Raw genomic sequence first — 14,646 nt, 5'->3', positions numbered from 1 at the left:
AAATTTTGTACTAAATCAATCTGGCCCTGGGCTTTTTTGTTGTTGTTGGAAGACTTATTAATGACTGATTCTATTTTCTTCAGGGTTATGAGACTGTTTAGATGTTTTATCTAATCTTGATTTAACTTTGGTACCTGGAATCTGTCTAGAAAATCACCCATTTCATCTAGGTTTTCCAGTTTTGTTGAGTATAGGCTCTTGTAGTAGGATTTGATGATGTTTTGAATTTCCTCAGTTTTTGTTATGTCTTCCTTTTCATTTCTGATTTTGTTAATTTGGATACTGTCTCTGTGCCCTCTAGTTGTTTTGGCTAAGGGTTTAATCTATCTTGTTGATTTTCTCAAGAACCAATTCCTGGTTTTGTTGATTTTTGTATATTTCTTTTTGTTTCTACTTGGTTGATTTCAGCCCTAGTTTGAATATTTCCTGCCATCTACTCCTCTTGGGTGTATTTGCTTCTCTTTGATCTAGAGCTTTCAGATGTGTTTTTAAGCTGGTAGTGTATGCTCTCTCCAATTTCTCTATGGAAGCACTCAGAGCTATGAGTTTTCCTCTTAGCTCTGCTTTCATTGTGTCCCATATGTTTGGGTATACTATGCCTTCATGTTTATTAAATTCTAAAAAGTCTTTAATTTCTTTCTTTATTCTTCCCTGACCAAGTTATCCTTGAATGGAGAGTTGTTCAGCTTTCATAGGCTTCATGGTAGTTTTTGTTGTTGTTGTTGTTGCTGTTGTTATTAAAGACCAGTCTTAGTCTGTGGTGTTCTGATAGAATGCATGGGAATAATTCAATCTCGTATCTGTTCAAGCCTGTTTTGTGTTGGATTATATGGTCACTTTTGGAGAAGGAATCACGAGGTGCTGTATTCTTTAGTTTTCGGTGAAATGTTCTGTAGATATCTGTTAAAACTACTTGGTTCATAACTTTTCTTAGTTTTATTGTGTCTCTGTTTTGTTTCTGTTTCCATGATTTGTTTATTGGTGAGAGTGGGGTATTGACATCCCCCACTATTATCTTGTGTGGTTCAATATGTGCTATGAGCTTTAGTAATGCTTTCTTACAAATGTGGGTACCCTTGCCTTTAAGACATAGATGTTCAGAACTGAGAGTTCATCTTGGTGGATTTTTTTCCTTTGATGAGTATGAAGTGTACTTCCCCATCTTTTTTGATAACTTTTGGATGAAAATCTATTTTATTGGGTATTAGAATAGCTACTCCAGCTTGCTTTTTGGAACCATTTCCTTGGAAAAAATTTTCTAGCCTTTTATTCTGAGATAGTGCCTGTCTTTGTCACTGAGGTGTGTTTCCTATATGCAGCAAAATGCTGGGTCCTGTTTATGAATAGGAATATGTAGCATTGGGTGTGGGGAACAGGGGGTAGCCACTAGAAAGTCCCAGATGGTAGTGAATTGAGAACTTCTCAGGGCTCAACTGGGATGACATTAGCTGAAATATCTAACAAAGGGGAGATAGAACCTGTAGTGACCACCTCAAGTACATAGGCATGGCCTCAAGTTGAGGAATGGGGTCACTCACCCACCTCAAAAATGTTTACCCACTATTGTTCCTGTGTAAAGGAAATTCAGGGACAAAAAAATGGAACAGATACTGAAGGAAAGGCTCTCCAGAAACCACTCCACCCTGGGATCCATACCATCAGCACACATCAAACCTCAACAGTATTGCTTATGCCAAGAAGCACTTACTTACAGGATCCCGGTATATCTGTGACCTGAGAGGCTCTGACAGCAGCTGATTAATACAGATGTAGATACTTACAGACAACCTATTGGATTGAACCTGGGGACCCCAATGGAAGAGTTAGGAGAAGGAATGAAGGAGCTGAAGAGGATTGCAACCCTATATGAGGAACAATATCAAATAACTGGACCCCCCCTTCCCCAAGAACTCCCAGGGAATGAATCACCAACCAAAGAGTATATATATATATGGAGGAATCAATGGCTCTAACTACACATGTAGCAAAGCATTGCCTTATTTGGCATCAATGGGAAGGAAGGCCCATGGCCCTGTGGAGGCTTGATGCCCTAGGGTAGTGAGATGGTAGTGGGGTGAGGATGGCATGAGTGGGTGGGTGGAGGAACACCCTCATAGAGGCAAGGGGGAGGGGGATGGGGATGGGATAGGGGTTTTGGAGGGGAAACTGGGAAAGGGAGAAACAGTTGAAATGTACATAAATAAAATAACCAATAGAAAAAGACAGAAAGGACGAAAGAAAAAAGGGAAGAATGAAAGAAAGAAAATAAGAAATCTTCAGCCCACACTTAATGACATACTTCCTCTAGCAAGGTCAAACTTTTCAGTCCTTCTCCAGAAGCCACTAACTGGAGACCAAGCCTTTCTTCCATCAGTGTCTCATAAGTTCATAAGCTTCTTCTTCTTCTTCTTCTTCTTCTTCTTCTTCTTCTTCTTCTTCTTCTTCTTCTTCTTCTTCTTCTTCTTCTTCTTCTTCTTCTTCTTCTTCTTCTCCTTCTCCTTCTCCTTCTCCTTCTCCTTCTCCTTCTCCTTCTCCTTCTCCTTCTCCTTCTCCTTCTCCTTCTCCTTCTCCTTCTCCTTCTTCCTCTTCTTCTTGGAATGTTTTAATTTGATGCTATGCCATTTGCCAATTTCAGCATTTGATTGGTGCAGGCAGGGAGACTGCAAGCATAAGGTTTGATTTGGTTCCTATGGGGAAAGGAAAACAGGAAAGAAGACATTGAAATTAGGTGTTAAGGAGTTAAAAATGGACTCAGCAGTTAAGACTCTCTTCCAGATGACCTGAGTTCAATTGGGAGCACACACATGGGAAGCCCATAACTTCCTATAACTCCAGTTCCAGTGGATCTGGCCCCTCACAATGACATACATGCAGCCAAACATCATATACATAAACTAAAAATAAATAATATTTTTAAAAAAGGAGTTAAAATGAGAATATAAAAGACAAAGAAAAAGTTGCGTAAGTAAGAATTCATCTCTAAATATTTTTGTGGATTGGTCTGATAAAAAGTTCATATAGAAAGATGTTAAACCTTCCAAAATAGGACACAAAACAGAGAAATAAAAATAAACAATTAAAGGGAAACAGGTTTGTGATCTTTTAAGGTCAGTCATATGGGCAGCTGTGGAAGATTTTGACTCTGTGCATCGCTTCCCTTTGGGACCACTTAACTCTGTTTTAGTTGATGAAAACAAATTTTGTTTAATATTTGGCTTTCTCTCTCCTTTTGGGTGGCACTTACTTAGCAACCATAAGGTATGTTGTGTGTGCAGAGACAGTTGTAACTAGCCCTTCATAAATAGGTACAGTAGACAAATTTCCACTGGCTGGTCCTAGCTTCTTACACCTTTAGATGTGTGTTGATGGTTGGAATTTGCCTATTGGAGTACAGTGCTCTGCACCATAGTAGACTCCTCTGTATTTCTGAATTTCCATACCATAGCTTCTACATGTAATTTCTGGCAACAGCTTCCCCTAAACCCTTAGCTCTACTTGCTAACTTCTGTACTTAATGGCCCCAAACTGGAAACATCATTATATCTCACATGACTATACTTAATCACCCACTGTGTTCATATCTTTGACTCAAAATCTTTCCCTTGTAGTTAACTTCAGACAAGCACTCCATACATTATAGTAAGATCTGAGACTTCTCAGAGTTATGACCATGTTGGGAATTTGGTTTTCCCAAGCTCAGGAATCTGTCCAAATGGATTGCCACAACTACACAGAGATGGGAGGAATAGTAGAAAACTTTCCCAGTGCCATTACATTATACAGGCTACAGGAGCCTTGGCTGGTCAGAATGCAACTTTGGCACTCAGAACAATGTTAATTTTCCTTTTCAATTCTCTCCTTTCTCTTTCCCCTCTGCTCATTTGTTCTGTTGCAGCACATCTGTGACTTCCATGTATAAAAGCAGTTTCTTTTTCTACTCTACTCTCTCAATTATCTTTTTAATTCTACTATTTCTACTCACACATTAAAATGTGTGTATGTGTGTTTGTGTGCATGTGTGTGTATTGAGGCTGATTTTTTCCTTATTTGCTGAATATGAAACTCTACATTCTGATGTACACCCCAGATGTCATGTGTTAAATTGTATTTCATGTTCTGCTTTCTAAAACCTACATTCAGGTACAGAACAATCACAGACAAGAGAGTCATGGTTTTGGACCTGGGCTATTTCCATGGCAACAAAAGTTCCAAAGAAACAGCAAGAAAGCTTCAGAGGAAGTTAGCATGACAATTTGATTAATGTCAAGAAGGATGCAGACATGATACTTTCTGATTAATGCTATTACTCAGGAGATGGAGAAAAACTAAGTTATGGAAGAGCTGTTCAAGGTGTTGGTAGACCACTGAGGCATGCCAAGTAGGTCAGCTGAGAGGAGAGTGGACAGTGTGGTCATGTGTAGCAGGGCAGTGCTCACTCCAAAACTACCTCTGAGGTCCAGGCAGAGGCTCTTCATCATGGCTCTGCTTTGCTTTTTGACATCTCCACCATGTTTTCAGGTGTCTCAGGAATGTCCTGCAGTGCACTCTGGATAACCATTTTGAGGGTCTGGTGCTGCAATCGATGCCTGAAGGAGCCCACGAAGAAGTAAATGATGGGGTTGGCACAGCTGTTAAGAGCAGTCAGGACAATTAATGCCAGATGAAGACTAAAATCAAATACAGTGAAAACATTCTTAATCTTGGATAACAGGAACCAATAGATGCCACTGGGCAACCCACAGAGGATAAAAACCAAAATGGTCAGCATGATGGTCACGTACAATCTGGTAAGCTTCATCCGCCCAGCACCACAGAACAACCTGGCCAGCAGAGCCAGGCTGGATAGACAGAGGACCACAAGCAAAAATATCAGGTATGCAGCAGTAAAGAAGTTTGATGCTATACACCCATAGTCATTTACATATTTGGTATTTAAGAAACCACAGAAATACCTATTCAGAATGCAGATCAACAGGGAAAGGACCCAGATCACAGCACACATGACAGTTGATATGTGTTCTGGGCGGTGGCAGCGATACCAGATGGGGCACAGGACAGACAGACACCGCTCAGTGCTGATGGCACTGAGTATGCTCAGGCCTGTGATGTACAGAACTGTCATGACGGTGAAGAAGCACCCGCGAAAGATAATGTTAGGGTAGGAAATCTTGAGAAGAAACAGAGTGGAAGCTATGATGTGACCTAAGAGGTAGAGGAAGTCAGCCAGAGCCAAGTTTAGGATGTAGACTGAGAAGGCATTCTTGTGCAAGTGGAAGCCCAGGAGCCAGAACACAATGGCATTTCCTGTTATCCCAACCAGTCCGAAGATGATGATCATCAAGTGTTGGATCAGGGAGTTGATGTCAATACTTCCAGGGATGGTTTCATCCATTAGATTTGTTGTCGTGGGTGCCACTGGTGAGGCAGAGGTGTTTAGGGCCAGAAACCCTGCACTGGTGCTGCTGGGAACACAAAGAAGAAATGAGGCCTTCCCTATGAACACACCTTTTGTTTTTCTTTTCCCTTTTTTTTTTTTTGTTTTCGTTGTTGTTTTTAATTCTTTTTTCTATTGGATATTTTCTTTATTTAAATTTCAAATGTTATCCCCTTTCCTGCTTTTCCCTCTCCCGCAAATCCCCATCTCATCCTCCCTCCTTCTGCTTCTATGATGGTGTTCCTCAACCCACACACCCACTTCCACCTCTCTGCCCTCGATTCTCATACACTGGAGCATCTATTGAGCCTTCAAAGGTCCTAGGACCTTTTTTTCCATTGATGCATGACACAGCAATTCTCTCGTACATATACAGCTGGAGCCATGTGTACTTCTTTGTTGATGGCTTATTCCCTGGAGGGTGGGGCAAAGGGGTGTCTGGTTTGTTGATATTGTTCTTCTTATGGGGTTGCAAACCACTTCAACTCCCTCAGTACTTTCTCTAACTCCTCTATTTGGGATCCTGTGCTCAGTCTAATTGTTGGCTGCTAACATCTGATTCTGTATTTGTACGGCTCTGGCAGGGTCTCTCAGGAGACCGCTATATCCGGCTTCTGTCAGCATGCACTTCTTAGCATCCACAATAGTGTCTGGGTTTGGTAACTGTATATGCAATGAATCCCCAGGTTGGAAGTCTGTGGGTGACCTTTCCTTTAGTCTCTGCTCTACACATTATCTCCATATTTGTTCCTGTGATTATTTTTTTCTCCTTCTAAGAAGGACCGAAACACCGACACTTTGGTCTTCCTTCCTATTGAGCTTCATGTGGTCTTTGAATTTTATCCTGGTTATTTGCAGCTTTTGGGCTAGTATCCACTTATCAGTGAGTACATACCATGTGTGTTCTTTTGTGATTGGGTTACCTCACTCAGGATGATATTTTCTAGTTCTATCCATTTCCCTAAGAATGTAATGATTCATCTGAGTAGTACAATCCATTGTGTAAATGTACCACATTTTATATATCCATTCCTCTGTTGAGGGAAATCTAGATTATTTTTAGCTCCTGGCTATTATAAATAAGGCTGCTATAAACATAGTAGAGCATGTGTCCTTATTACATGTTGGAGCATCTTCTGGGTATATGCCCAGGAGTGGTATTATTGCATCTTCCGGTAGTACTATGTCCAATTTACTGAGGAACCACCAAACTGATTTCTAGAGTGGTTGTACCAGTAAACATTCCAACCAGCAATGGAGGATTATTTCTCTTTCTCCACATTTTCACCAGCATCTGCTGTCACTCATATGCTGCTGAGTTTTTGATTTTAGCCATTTTGACTTGTATGAAGTGGAATCTCAGGGTTGTTTTGACTGAACATACCTTTTGTTAAAGACATTTTATTAATACATATTTGTTGGGAAGAAGCAAAAGAAACCAATTCTAAGAACTAGCATTTCATTTTCAAACTCCATTTAATCATAGAAAGTAAATCTAAGGTCCAAGGACCCAGTGGGAGCTGGGGACTTCCCTATAGCTGAATAGCTTCTATCACAAGGAAATACTCATCACAGTGTTTGGGAAGGGCAAAGACTGATGGCCATTGTTGTTTTTCTCAATTGCTTGATAGCTTAGTTTTTAAGACAGAGCATCTCACTGAGCCTACAGCTCACTCATTTAGTCAGACTAATTGGCCAAAAAGCCCTGACCCTCCTGTCTCTGCTTTCTTTACCGGTATGTGCCACGCCTGGCTTTTATGTGAGTTGCCAGGCATTTGAGTTCTGGGCCTCATGCTTCTGCAAAAGGCACTTTACCACAATAATCTTCCCAGTATCTCCCTTTCTTTATTTTGTTCACTAGTGAAAGTCGTGGTCTCTTTTCTTCTAGTGGTGAGGACTGAAGCTGAGGCTTGTATGTGCTAAATAAATACACATAGCACCCTCAGCCCTCCTTGAAATCTCTTGAGCGTGTTGGCAAGCATACCATCCATGTATTCAAGGAATGGGCTATAGATTAGTGCTCATAATCTGTGCACCTAGAGATTCTAAGCAGCTTCCTAATGTACTCTGAGCTCCCGAACTTGAGGCTTGTGGTGATCTTGCTGTTGGGGGTGTATTGTCACTGTCTCACCAGTAGGAGGCAAACCAAGCAGAGGTTTGTCCTCAGTTTAAGGGGAACTTTGCCTTCAGAATTCTCATGCTGGCTCTGTGTTAGATGCAGGCACCTCTTCTGCTCTCCAGCACATGCTCAGGCACTGTACCACTCTTTCTAGCTGTGGTGTACTCAGAGCTCTCATACAATGGTTTGGTGTTAATTTCCCCCTTTTTCCTCAGTCATTACTGTCTGGGATTGGGAGAGGGGTGTAGTGGGCATTGTGTTACGAAACACTGACATCCCTAAGCTCACAGAGACCATGTAGCACTTGGGAGGAACAGGATATTTCTGTTGAGCTCAATTCATGGTTAAAAATAGTATGCTCAGATACAGGTAAGGAGGCCAGGGCAGAACCCAACCAACAGTTGGCTTCTGTTCTTCCCAACTTGCATGGAGATAGGTCCATAGGCTTCACAATGGTTTCCGTCTTGGGAACAGACATCATATGGCTCACACTGAATTCTAAGGCAACACCTTGAGGATTCTACTTTGTCTTAAGTCAGTGGCTGGGACTTTAGTCAGTGATGTGTTGTGTGAGGTTGGGTGATGGATGCTGGGATATACTGAAGTCAGTTACACTAGAGAGCTAATAGATGAAGGAATGTGCACTATGTCTCAGATCCACCAAAGCCCAGAGTAAGGCTGCTGTTGCAGCAAGTGAAACCAAAACCTGTCCCTTTAGGGAACAGTCTCTGTGGCCTGCCAGGGTGGGGTTAGAGAGTCAGTATGAAAACGCTGGCCAGTAGATGAGGTGTTTTAGCTCTGTCTAGTTTTGGTTCTCACTGAAGTGTGTCTGATATTCTATAAGGCTAAGTCACATGTTCACTTTCGTGCCTTATCTTCCAGTGGGTGGAGTCTTCTGTCATGGTGAGGTGGGGGAGAGATGGGAGAGGCAGCCATTAGCCCTGGGCTAGTGTAACTCTAGAGTCTCAGTTCTGGGCCACTTGCTTAGGGGAAGGGGATGTGGGGTTCTGACTGACACTATGTGTCACGATGAAACACCTGATACAAGATTTTTAATCTAAGATTTGGATTCAATTTACTTTATTTTCTTGATTTAGCAGGGATCTCTCTCTACCAATGTGGGGAGAGGTGATACAGGCAACTCTTGTCTTTCTGCTTCTAAGGTGTCTTAAAAAAAGTACTAAAACCAGGTATTCTAGTCTGGTGCCTAGTTCTCTCAGTTCTTCTTAAGATGCTGTCGTAAATGAATAGGCATTCCACAATGAGGCCAGATGGGAGAAGAAAGAGAATTATCTGGGACCTTCCTGCATTTCCACTGATCAGTCAAAAGACTGCCAGGAGATGTGAGGCATATGAGAGGCAGGAGGAATAACACCCCAAACGTAGACCAAGACAAGGACAAACCCCAAAATACTGAACTTTAGATTTATAGAAGAAACGATAGATCCTAACATAAAATGATAAACAAAGGCATAGGAGGTGGGGCACAATTCTTTTGGCCCAAGTAGGGCTGCAATCAAAGAGACAAGCTCACTAGACACTTTCTCTGCAAAAACAATGTTTAAGACTCTATCTGCAACCAAGTAGTGGTGCCACCTTTAATCCTAACACTTGGGAGGCAGAAGATCTGTGCTTGGTCCAGGCCAGCATGGTCTACAGAGTGAGTACCAGGACAACTAGGGAAACCCTGTTTCAGAGATAGAGTGTGTGTGTGTGGGGTGTCTCTGCAACCCAGAAACATGTAGTAGGGTAGGGGTCCCCAGCATTTCCTAGCTTGCTCACTAGTGCCAAGGAGGTGGATTGTATTAGGAGAACTGGTAAAGGCAAGCCCTTTGGCTTGGGAGACAACATCAAACATTTTATATAGCCACACACCAAATGTACCTTGCACTTCCACTGGATATGAATGTCTACTCTGTCAAGCAGTGTGGATCTAGGATGTTGATTGTTATCTTGGCACCAGATCTACTTGGGCAGGAGGTACTAACTGCTGAAGAGGTAATAAAGCCAAACACAAGGGTCGGCTATAGCCTAAATTCTGGAGTTCAAGTTTCAGGTACACATAGCAAGGGATATGGAAAATAAGGTGGGTAAGGTGGTGTGATATATTAAAGAACTTTTAATCCCCAATAACAGAATATAAATTTACCAAAACTGTTGAAATGCCAGACAAATAATTTAATAGCCCAGTGTTAAAGGCTATGACCATCCTCTAGGCATATTTGAACAAACCGAGGAAGACAGGGTGTCAGCTGAAAACATAGGTGAGTGTGTATATGGAGGTGCACTCTTTTAGTCTCAGCTCTCAGGAAGCAGAAGCAGGTGGATCTCTGTGCGTTCAAGTCCAGCCTGGTCTATAAAGTAAGTTCTAGGTCAGCCAGGACTACAAGGTGAGACCCTGTCTTAACAAAACAAAAGTAAAACAGCAGTAGCAACAGCAGCAAAATCAACAGCAGCAGCAGCAGCAACAACAACAACATTTGTTGAGAAAAAACAGAAACAAGAAAATAAAAGAGAGAAGTTCAGCAAGAAAAATGAGACAAAAACAACAACGACAACAACAACAACAACAACTACAACAAGCAGGGCGGTGGTGACACCCGCCTTTAATCCCAGCCCTTGGGAGGCAGAGGCAGGCGAATTTCTGAGTTAGAGGCCAGCCTGGTCTACAGAGTGAGTTCCAGGACAGCCAGGGCTACACAGAGAACCCTATCTCGAAAAACCCAAACCCAAACCAAACCAAACCAAACCAAACCAAACCAAACCAAACCAAACCAAACCAAACCAAACCAAACCAAACTGAACAACAACAACAAAAAAAACCCAACCAAAACCCCAAACTATTCAAAATCAAACTCAAATCCAAATGGAAATATTAAAAAAAAACACATTAAGTTAAATAAAAACCCAGCAGGAAGGATGAGCAGCAGGGTATACCTTGCAGAAGAGGAGCAGGAACTCCAGATAAGATCAAATAAATATATTCATGAAGCAATAAAGAAAAGATGGATGGAACTGCATTGGAAGACACTTAAAGCTTTGGAAAGATCCATGTCTGTCTATTGTCTGCATCAGTAATGTGAAAATGGATTCAGGGGAGTCTCCACCAAAGTCCAATCACATTCTTGCACAAATAGAAATGAAAATCCTAAAATCATACAGAAGCACAAAAGGCCAGAAATGACCATGGCAATCCTGGGCAAGAACAGTGCTAGAAGCATCACACTGTCTGGTTTCAAATGGTAATACTAACCTGTACCAATGAACCAAGAGTGATACCAGCACAAGAAACGGAAAATGGAGACCAGTGTTGACGATTAGAGGAAACAACTGTAAAACCACACAGCTGCTTCCATCTGACCATCAACAACTGTAAGTAAGATGGCCTCTTCAGGAAACAATGCTATTAAACAGGAAATCCACAGGTAGAAGACTGAAATTACCCCCATCTCTCAAGCTGCACAAAATCAATTAAAATGATCATCCCAAGCCAAATGAATATCACTAAGGCAATAAACAGGAATGGATGCTGGTGAGGGCACAGTGAAAACAGATCCCTTGACTACTGGAGGGAATATAAGGTATTGCAGCCATTAAGGCAGTTGGTGTGGCTATCATTCAAAAAGTAGACCTAAAATTTCCATAGGCTCCATGTAGGCTGCTTTTGGGTGTATAGCTCAAGAAATCAAAGTCATTATAAATAGAGACAATTATAACTATAATAGTTATAGTTATGTTTACTGTGCTCTGATTCACAATAGTCAAATTATGGAAGCAACCCACATGCTCAAAAAAAAAAAAAAGGATGTATGGGTAAAGGAGACACACACACATACTTATACACACGCACACACACACACATGGACACACACACACACACACACACACACACACACACACACACAAACCCATACACATACATAGACACAAACAAATGATAGTTTTATTTAGTTATAGAGGAAAAATGTGGGGATAGGATATGGCTCAGTGGATCAAAAGTCCTTGGGTACAGATTCCCAGTATCCTAGTAAAAAGCCATGGAGATGATTCAGTGGATAATACACTTGTTGTGCAAATATGAGGTGTGGAGTTTAGATCTCCAGGTAGCTGCATCAGCAAGCGATGCTGACTGATTTTATGTCAACTTGACACAAGATAGAGTCATCTGAAAGGAGGAAACCTCAAAAATGTCTCCATAAGATCCAGTTGTAGGGCATTTTCTTAATTAATGGCTAATGGGGCATGGCCCCGGCTTATTGTTATAGTGCAATCCCTGTTCTGGTGGTCCAGGATTCCATAAGAATGCAGGCTAAGCAATCCATGAGGAGCAAGGCAGCAAGGAGCATCCCTCCATGGCCTTTGCATTGGCTCCTGCCTCCAGGTCCCTGCCCTGCTTGAGTTCCTGTCTTCACTGTTTCTGATGATGAACTGTTATATGGAACTGTGAGCAAAGCAAACCATTTCCTACCCATGTTTCCCTTCCCTATCCAAGTTGCTTTTGCTCATGGTTTCATTATAGCAATAGTTACCATAACTAAGACAGGGGTCCCCAGGGTGAGCTTGCAAGCCAGGTTAGCTGAATTTGGCTAGCTCTAGGTTCAGGAAGAGACCCTGACTCAATCAATAAAGTGTGTGTGTGGGGAGTGTGATCAAGGAAGATACCTTAAACTACTTCTAACCTATACTTACACATATATAAGCAATGAAATTATTACAGATTGAGGAACATTGAGGGGATTGAAGAACTGAAAAAAATATCCCACACGACAGTACCATTTGGGATTATTTAGGGGATTGTGCAGAAGAGCAAGAGGAGGGAGGGACGAGAAGGTGGTGAAGGTATGAATCCCATCCAGGTACTGTGTTTACATATGAAACATCATTAGATAATCAGTTATTTTGTATGATTAATATATCCTGATGAAAAAGATAGCTGTTCAAATTTGTGTCTTAATAAGGAGATGGTTGCTTACTCAGCTGCTGTGTTGCTTCCATATCTTAATTAATTTCTTGTCTTCATATTCTTGAACTTTACTGACAGTTTTAAGGAGAATTGGACTGGTATGCATTTTCTATCATTCCTATCCCTCTCCCTGTTTTAAAATCAATGCTGTCGTAGCTTTGTTAGTGTCTTTCAGAGAACTCATGATCTCTTGAGATATATAAAGCTGTGTCTTTCTTTTCCTGATGGTTGAGCATTTGTGGGGAAACACTTTTTAAAATTTTTCTTTGGCGTGGACATACCTCCTCCCTGCTTGGTGTCTAATTTGTGATGTTGAATGGGTGGCTACTGCTTGCCCTAAGCAGTCAGAACCTGCTTTCTGTTTCTCTAGATAGCTGGGCAATCCCTTTTCTCTGAATTTGGGTAGCGTAGCTAACTGGGCTCTGTTGTTTCGCAAGACCACTGGCTGACATATGCAAACTGACAAAGCAAGAGGATGTGCACTGAAGTTACCTCAGGTCTGCTGGAACACCCCCTGCATTCTCTGGTCATAAGGTTCTGTGATTTGAGCTCATCCGTTGAGCAGGTTAGCAGCAAAAGATTTAGTTGTAAGGAGATCAGGATGGAGTCTCATGATCATTAACTAGCAGCTTCCAACCACTCACTGTCCAGACTGTCTGCACTAAACTCACCAAAAGGGAGTTGCACACTGCTCATCTTTTCCTCTCATGGTCCTCATGGCAACTAGAATATGCTACCTCATTATGGATTTATGTGGATATAACACACAAAAGATATAACAATAGATTCAGAAATAAGTTGCATATAGACTCTTACCTTTCCCCCATTGCTCTTGCTGGATGTAGCCCGCTGGCTTGTGTAGAAGGAAAGATACAGTCACTACAGGATATTTCTTTGCTCTGAAGAAGTGCATTTACAAGTTGAGAGGAAGTAAAGGTTATCAATACCCCAGACATCCCTGTGGTTTCCTGCTCAGAGTCCTATTGGCAAGTGGAAGTGTAGGGTCTGTTACATGTTTCTCCTGAGACATTTCTCCATCTCTGGTTTTACTATGCTTTTATCTCTCTCTACATAGACTCATCACAACTCCACTGTGTCCTCCTTCCTGTAAGTGATTTTTGCTTGCAGTTTCTTGCCACCTAGAAAATAATGCCAAGCAAAGTGAGCAGTGTCCTTAAGCACTAGGTAAGGATGGAGCAATGTCTCTAGCAGTTGTTTCATACTCCCCATGGCCTGGCTTCTCCTTTCTTTTGCTAAAGCATTGATGTCGGCACATTCCCAGTTTCTTCCAAATAATAGAAATGCATCAAACTAAATGGGAATGTTTTTAAAAACATTGTTCTTTGGATGCAATTACATGTTAAAGTATTTATTCCTAAATATCTTAATAGATGAGCTTATAGTTTTGATCACCAATCATTCATTTTTATTTTAGAATTTGTCTATGTTAACAATTACATAATCTAACTCCAGGAGATGTAAAAATGTTGTATGTATACTAGACATACTAAGGAGTGACTAAAGATCTATCTATCTATCTATCTATCTATCTATCTATCTATCTATCTATCTATCTATCTATCTTTCTATCTATCCATCTATCCATCCATCCATTACTATATTTCTGAGGTGCTCCTGACAAATCTACTTGTCAACAGGATCTTTGAGACTATCAGGAGCTGTAGAGATCACCACTTACCCTCAGAATCCAATCTCCTTTTCTGGCATATAGTGCCTCTGAAAATTCAAATCCAGAAAAAGTATGTTATGTAATTCTTTAGTTTCTCTTGATATCCCATGACACCATGTAACCAATTGGATGTGAGCAGAAAGAGCTCAATAACTCTTGGATCATGAGGTTAATGGTAGCATAGCCTTCTGCAATGGTTAGTTTTGTCTGCCAACTTGACAGAAAGGAAAGTCACTTGGGAGACATGCTAATAAGATTTTCTAGATTAGGTTAACTGTGAAAGAAAGATGTCTTCTGTGGGGACACCAATGACTGGCATGGTGGTTTGAACGAGAATGTTTCCTATAGGCTCCTGTATTTGAACACTTGGTCCCCACTTGGTAGCATTGTTTTTGGAGGCTTAGGAGGTGTGGCCTTGTTGGGGGAAGTGCATCACTGGG

The 14,646-nt window shown here is 41.3% G+C and overlaps 1 protein-coding gene across 1 annotated transcript; it reads right to left on the bottom strand.

Moving 5' to 3' along the window:
• Positions 1-4,474: 4,474 nt before the first annotated feature.
• LOC147003254 (mas-related G protein-coupled receptor member A6-like) lies at positions 4,475-13,343 on the bottom strand. The gene is made up of 2 exons (XM_085840909.1): positions 13,333-13,343; positions 4,475-5,462 (listed from the first exon to the last, which is right to left on the bottom strand). The coding sequence occupies exons 1-2, from the start codon at positions 13,341-13,343 to the stop codon at positions 4,475-4,477; spliced, it is 999 nt and encodes a 332-aa protein (XP_085697035.1).
• Between the last annotated feature and the right edge of the window lie 1,303 nt (positions 13,344-14,646).

The sequence above is a fragment of the Mus caroli genome, unplaced genomic scaffold (assembly GCF_978045245.1).
Source record: "Mus caroli unplaced genomic scaffold, Mus_caroli_1 scaffold_8, whole genome shotgun sequence".
Classification (NCBI taxonomy): domain Eukaryota; kingdom Metazoa; phylum Chordata; class Mammalia; order Rodentia; family Muridae; genus Mus; species Mus caroli.
Note: the sequence above shows the minus strand (reverse complement) of the source record. Positions and strands in the feature narration are given on the sequence as shown.